Source organism: Cupressus sempervirens, chromosome 3, assembly GCF_028749045.1.
Source record: "Cupressus sempervirens isolate cs-2001-9-10 chromosome 3, ASM2874904v1, whole genome shotgun sequence".
Lineage (NCBI taxonomy): Eukaryota > Viridiplantae > Streptophyta > Pinopsida > Cupressales > Cupressaceae > Cupressus > Cupressus sempervirens.
This window is the reverse complement of record NC_143120.1, coordinates 270,884,079-270,891,288: the sequence shown is the minus strand read 5'-3', so window position 1 is coordinate 270,891,288 and position 7,210 is coordinate 270,884,079. Positions and strand designations below refer to the sequence as shown.

Here is a 7,210-nt window from a genome sequence, read left to right as displayed (position 1 = left end):
ATGCAACTCATTTTCTTAATGTAATGAGATCTTATAGCGAATTTGGGAAGCGTAGGACACGACAAAAGGAATAAACACTTGTGTGTTTGGAGCTAGCTTCTGTGACCAATAAGATGTTTTGCCCTCATGTAGAGTTATATGATTTATAACTTTATAGACGACTTCATTCATTGTGAGTGTAGTGACTTATGATTCTACATGGTTGAATTGGGGAAACATTTTGTCTTGATTTACCAAGTAGTATCACCGTTTCGTTTCTTCAATTTAATATTTATCTTGTTTTCATTTTTTCTAGGGGAAAATCTTGACCATTTATCATGCTAAATTCGTGCACCTAGAACTCTTAAATCATTAGTTGCATTCTTTCAGTCTACCTCCATAGATGAGTGAAGAGCTTAGAGCTAAGGTTTTACCTTTTGGGTATTTAGGGATCTATCTATAGGGATCATGGAGCATGAAGTTGTACAAAAGTACCATTTCAAATAGTTCACCTAGAACTCACTATATTCATGCACCAATAGTCACTCACTGAAAAAAAAAAACAAGTAGTCTTTATGAAATGTTCTAATAGTTGTTTACAAATTGGTCAATGACCAACCAAAAAAGTATAAAAATATGATTGATTCTTAGTATAGGTGTGATCAACTATTAGTTCATATGTTCTCATTTTTGGGGGCTCTTTTAAGAGTTGTACTCGAGAGGATTTGTGATAAAACTATCACAATTATTCAACCCCATGCTAGTTAGTGGATCTCTTCCCCTCGTTGTTGTAACATTATTGTTGTAGATAATAGTAGTTGACATAATATGTTTAGCAACTATGTTTAGCTTGTTGTGATTCCATCAAGATTCAACTATCCCATTATTTAAGAAAATTGAAATGTTCATTTCACAATTTGGATATTTAGCTTTATTTTCTAGTAAAACGTACATATATCTAGAACAATATTTTCTTTCTAGGAGTTATTTCCTTTTTTCGATTTCAAAAAATATTATAATTAGAATTAAGATAAAGTTGGTTGAGTTTAGAGATATTTTTTCATTTTGCTTTGGATAAAAAGAAAAAATGATATGTAAGAACTCAATTCTAAAATGAAAGAACACAAGTCTACAATAATTTCAAATGATTATTGATTTATTTAATTAATGTTGACATCTTAAATTTCAAAACTTATTTGTTTTTATCTACAAGTTTGTAAATAGTTATTCATTTTTTTAATAGATTTTTTTCATAAATAGTGAAGATTGTGTTCAAATTTATCACATACAAAGACATGCAAGATGGCATATTAGAAGGGAAAAGTCACAATTAATGTTTAATAAAATACACGAAATTTATTTTTATTTCATATTAAGAAAATGAGATTATTTGATTAGATGCTATCAATAAGTAGTTAAAAAATGTGTATTCATAAATATGAAGAAATTAAAATAAAATTTGTGTTGTTTGGTGTTAAATGAAATTTTTAATTGCATTATTTGTGTTTTAATATGCTAGATCTGAATTGTAAGGTGATTTGTGTATGTAAAACAATAACGCAATTAGTTTGTAATTATTTTAATCTAATGACATTCAAACAACTATTCTTTGTTTTTGCAAGGTTCAAGTTAATTTCCATCTTGTTCAAAACCTATCCTTGATTTGCTGCTTAATTGCTCTTATACCTGTTCTGATTGTGTTTACAAATACACTATTTTCATTGTGTTGAAATTAATTAAAATGTTGCATAGCCACCATTCCACAATATCAAATTTATTTTAATATTAATTTCACAACTGTGGCTTATTAGCTTACCCCTTACATCTTCTTCGCACTTGATCCAAGTGCTAATTATACATTTTGGAGATGCATATTATAAAAGAACTTGAAATATAGTAACTATATCTCAAGAGTAATAGTTTATATGGATTCAATACATTATATTCACATTTCTTTGATGCATAACTTTATTCCAGTAAGCAAAATTTCTAATTGGGCTTCCTGCAATTCTTTCTAACTTCTCCGTTGTTACCCGTTAGAGGGTTTATATTTCCCATATTCACCATGGCAGCTGCAAAATCACTGAAGAAGGTGTTCTGATTGTTACAATATGTCTTCACTTGAGAATCGGCAGATCCTCCATTAAATAGTTCTTGGTCAGAGTGAAGAAGTCCTTTCTGACTCCTCAAATTTGCGTAGTATTTATTATCAAACGCGGTGGGAGTTTGGACATCTAAAGGAGACAAGTTGTTGTCACCACCCGCGCTTGGGCAGTTACCCTTCACAGAACTGGCAAATGCACTGTTTATATTCGTCTCATTGTATATGTGAGTTCTGAAATTGGTGCAACGCGCCTGTCCAATTGTATGAGCACCTGAAAACCAGTCAAAACAGCCACTCCTTTAGTAAACACATATACCACTTAACTTGCCTGCAATCCATATAAACTTTTTATTGAATATAAATAACGTTTAATTACCTGAGAGGGCAATCATGTCTTTTGTAGAAAGACCCTGATTACTGAAGGAGGAGATAAGTGCGCTGAGGCTTGATGTGGGTGGGGGAATGTTGCTGTTTGCACCGCTTAAACTTGCAGTTTTTGAGTCTCTTCGCCCCAGTTGTACTGTCCATGATGGCCCTCCTAACTGTTCATGCAAAAAAAATATATTTATCATCACCAACAATATTGTTTTCCTCTGATCAATTCTGAAAATAATGATACTGCTACTAAGTCCTCCAACTTTAATGTTAAGGTTAATCTTATTTCTTCTTAATCATTCCCAATTAACTCTAAGGTTTCATGTGAGCTGGAAAAAAGTAAATATAGATGTAGAAATTTCTTACTTCGACAACGGAATCACGAGCAGCAATGGCCAAAATGTCTGCGCAAGAAACAGTTCCGCTGCAAGCCGCTTCGACCTGAGTCTTGATAGTGTCTATCACATCAAATCCTCTGACAGAGTTTGCGTTAGGTCTTGCTGTCTTTTCTCCCGTGATGCTTGACGAGTCGTCCAATAGAATCGACCCATCACAACCCTACAAATCAAAACAAAAATTGAAGAGAACAACGTTACATTGAGACAACAGAATAAGATACCAAGACACCAGGAAACGTAAAAGGAAAGGGGAAATCCTACGTTAACGAAACAATCGTGAAAGTGAAGACGAAGCAACGATGCACCCATGCGTTTTTCCTTGGCGACTGCAGATTTCACAGCAGATTTGATTGTAGAGAGTGCCTTGGGACATGTCTTATCATAAAACGTCGAGCTGAGCTGCCCATTGGCGAGACTCGAACAGAAGACCACCAAACCAATACATGCAATCAAACTATTAGTCCTCATGTCTGAATGATATGCAGCTCGATAAACGAAAACTATTTCTCGATTCGAAAATAGAATTGAATTTGTTGTTGTGGAAATGTTTGGGAGTATTGGCTTTTATAATGCCCAAAGAGCTTTCGTAGGATGAAAGTAATCTATGGCCGATTAAACGTTATTGTCTGCTGAATTTTTCCTACACAAAACAGTGCTGGTGTGGAAAGAATCAACACGGAATAAAAATTCAAAATACGATACCCCACAGACGTAAAGCCGTCTGATTCTTTAAATTTTATAAATGAACCAGCTGGTGCAGGAGGGCTCAGCGTGTGCAATACGTCTTTCATTTTAATTAGATCTTGCCGTCCAACCACATTCAGTCTTTGACCTGGAGCGCTGACAAAGCATGAAATACTCATTCTAAGCAGCGAATGGCTTTATTCGTTTACTACGACAAAGTCATACTTCTGTTCACGTATGTTTCCTTCATTCAAATTTCATATTATCCGTAGTAGAAAATGATTTGTTCAAACCTTCCACGACACATCAAATAATTCTTTTTAAGAATTCATTGACTCTTAATCTTTTTCAAAAAACAAATTTTTGCTTATTAAGTGGGTCTACATCAGCCACGAAATTTAGTGGGTCAGCATTTCATGAAAATCTTGCGTTCGCCTTATTATACTATTTAGATTTGGAAAGTAAAACAATTAATTCCCATTTCAATTATGTAGGGCATTTTAGAGTACTCAAATAAGTGTGGATAACTGGTACTGTTTCAAGGAATCGTGTACAAATGAATCTTCTTTCAAGTGAGCAATATTCATAACAGTTCTCTTAATAACAATATTTCTTTTACTAAGTACATTAACAATTTTAATTTAATTCATAATAATTACGCCGAGAGACGTTTTATACAATGGCAGCACAAATGCCCAGCACGAGAATATGCTAAGATTCCTTGTCAATAAAAATGATTTGGGAGTAGTTACAAACTTCCAAATTAAATATTAAAAAAGAATTCCCAAAATAATAGCTGGCCGAAATAATAGGAAGCCAAATGGAGGCCGAAATAATAGGCCTGAAAAAATAGGGCTCGAAAAAATAGGGGCGAAATAATTTCAATATGATTTTTTTTTTTTTTGTTAAATATAATTTTGCATGCACATTCATGCTTATTTTTTGGGGGGAGTGGGGGAATTTGAAACAAATTCGTGGAATGTGAAGAGACGTCTGTTGGGGGATATGAGGAGCCTCTCAGAAGTTACAAAACCAAGGCTCCTCATTTCATTTTCATTTTATGTTTTTGCAGGAAGGAAGAGGTGGAGGTTATTGGAAGATTAGATTGGAGTTTTTGAATAGGAGTAAATTGAAGTTTTGGAGTAACATTTTTGCAGGTGAGATTTCTATTTTTTATTTACATTTTCATTTAGATTTAGATGTAGATGTAAATTGAAATTCAAAATTAGTTATAATGTTCTACTTTGATTTAGATTTCAATTTTAATTAATTTCATTTAAATTTAGAATTATGTTCATAACTATTTAGGCTTGCATTTAATAGTTTAGTCTTGCATGTTTGATTTAGATTTAGATGTGTATTCAAAATCTATTTGATATATATATATTTTATAATACTTTTCATTGTTAATGGTGCTTGATGGGAGTGATTTAGGGGTGTCTTCTTTTCTATTTCAGAAATATTTTGGTCCAATATGTACTTTCCTAACCAGATCTATCCATTTTCTTCTGATTCATGCATGGAGCTTCCTGACACTATTAGCGCGTTGCTAGGACTGAATGGGAATGGATTAAAGATAAATGACTGACTCTGGATCTGGATATGCATTTGGAATTGGCTCTGTTGCGGCTCCAATTTATAGGTTCCTTCCAGTCTATGAGCGCACTAAAATCTTTGCAGAATTCAGAAGATCCATGACAAACTGAAACATTGAATTTTTGGATCCTTTTCAAGATTTCAATTTCTATTTGACTTTGATTTGGGTCATTGTATTTGGACAAAATTCCAGAGTTGCTCGGTCTTCTCAGATTTTATTTATTTTATTTCTCTGTAAATGTTGTTAATAAGAATGAGTCTTGTTCATTTGAGTGTTGATAGCATCAATCTCTCTGTTTTGAAAATATAGTATTTGTAATGTTTTTATAAAAAAAACCTAAATGAATATTCGATTGTTCTGTGATAGATTGTTCTGTGAGGTTCAAGCTTGGAGCTAATAAGATGCTCACTTCTAAAACCTCTTCTTAGTATACCAACGTGTCTTCTTTAAGTTCTTTACTAATCTTTATCGCCTCCCTGCAATGGATTGTTTTTCAGTGTATTTTAGCCGGTGTGATTCATGAGTACGGAATCAGTTTAAAATATTGATGCAAGAATGCAAATCCATGGCAAACCCATTTTGGATTCCGTCATACTCTTCTATCAATGTGAAAAAAAATTATTTCCCACTTACATTAATATTAATTGGTATGGATTTACTTTCATTATATAATGTATGATATGAACAAAATAATTTATATTAGAGAAGATACAAATAGTTGGAAGTCAAGAATAAATTGTTGTTACATAGTTTTAAAATCAGTATTATACATAATAACAAATCTGTTACATAGTTTTAAAATATGCATTATGCAGAACAGATCTTTGTTGTGTAGATTTTCTATTTTTAATTTAATCACGTTTGAAACAGAGCAATTAAGTTTTACAATGGGGTGGGTAGATTTGGTAATTTAGTAATTCAATATAAAAGTCATCATTTAATCAATAAAATACACTTCAATACAGTTTATTCCTGCCTTGCATCCTGAGCATTTGATATTTTAGTCATTCATTTTAATATTTTCAACTTTGATATTTTATATCTTGATATTGCTTACTCATCTTTGGAAGATGCAATGCCAAGATGAGACATAGTTCATTCAAAACCATTAGATAAATGAAAAAAATTAATGCATTTAGTGCACAAAATAAAGAATTCATATGCAATCAATTTTTTTATCAATCTTTATGATAGCTTTCTTTTTTAAATAGAAAATAAAAAATAGAAAATAGAAATTATTCTTTTATGTATGTAGAAAAAAATTAGAAAGATTTTATGTATGTAAAAAATTAAAAGAATTCTATATACATCTATATTTTTTGAAAAGAATTCTATTTACATCTAGATATTTTGATTGAAATAACCATAATGTAAAAACAAAATATAAAATAGAAATGTTAATATATGTATGTAGAAAAAATTAGAAAGATTGCATGCATCTAAAAAAATTCTATTTTCATCTAGATTTTTTTAGAATGGAAAAAAATGGATAATAGAAATATTAGTTGCATGTTTGTAGAAATAAATTAGAAAAACATGTATCTAGAAATTAAAAAGATTCTATATGTGTCTAATTTTTAGATTTTACTTTATTCTAAACTAATTATTGATGGATATATATTTTAAAAAATACCAAAAATATATTTGGTCTTTGATCAAATTTGAGTTAATATTAGAAATATAAATATGATCATTAACAATTAAGCTAAATTCAGTTCAAAACAATAATATTATTTAAATTTAAATAAAATAAGCCATGTTTACTTTGAAACACTAAACAACTAATTAACCAATACAATAATTAAAATAAATAAATCTATTATGACATAGAAAAATATTTTCGAAGTATAATTTTTTTTTTTTCAATCAATATGAGTTTTTTTTCTACTTGAAAAGATAAACCATCCTAATTGTCATCCTTAGTTAACCCTAACAGCAACCCCTACCTTAGCCCTAGCCCCAACAATGATGTACAATCTAACTATAATCCAACATTAAACTATAATTATAGCACTAAAACATATCCCTATTGATATTCTAAACTCTAATCATAAAGAAAATCTCAGCCCAAAC

At 30.9% G+C, this 7,210-nt stretch overlaps 1 protein-coding gene across 1 annotated transcript; it reads right to left on the bottom strand.

Annotated features, from left to right (window-relative positions):
- Positions 1 to 1,737: 1,737 nt before the first annotated feature.
- On the bottom strand, positions 1,738 to 3,375 carry LOC149565960 (peroxidase 4-like). The gene is made up of 4 exons (XM_089819427.1): positions 3,118 to 3,375; positions 2,825 to 3,016; positions 2,460 to 2,625; positions 1,738 to 2,354 (listed from the first exon to the last, which is right to left on the bottom strand). Exons 1-4 carry the CDS (start codon positions 3,322 to 3,324, stop codon positions 1,969 to 1,971), a joined length of 951 nt encoding a protein of 316 aa, XP_089675553.1. The 5' UTR covers positions 3,325 to 3,375; the 3' UTR covers positions 1,738 to 1,968.
- Positions 3,376 to 7,210: the final 3,835 nt, after the last annotated feature.

What these genes read in the sequence shown, in the direction of transcription:
- LOC149565960 (XM_089819427.1), bottom strand. Translation starts at nt 3,324, where the DNA reads ATGAGGACTAATAGTTTGATTGCATGTATTGGTTTGGTGGTCTTCTGT. An exon ending in TTCACGATTGTTTCGTTAAC is followed by an intron (nt 3,017 to 3,117) that starts GTAGGATTTCCC and finishes TTTGATTTGTAG; the next exon opens with GGTTGTGATGGGTCGATTCT. An exon ending in AGACATGATTGCCCTCTCAG is followed by an intron (nt 2,355 to 2,459) that starts GTAATTAAACGT and finishes ACTGGTTTTCAG; the next exon opens with GTGCTCATACAATTGGACAG.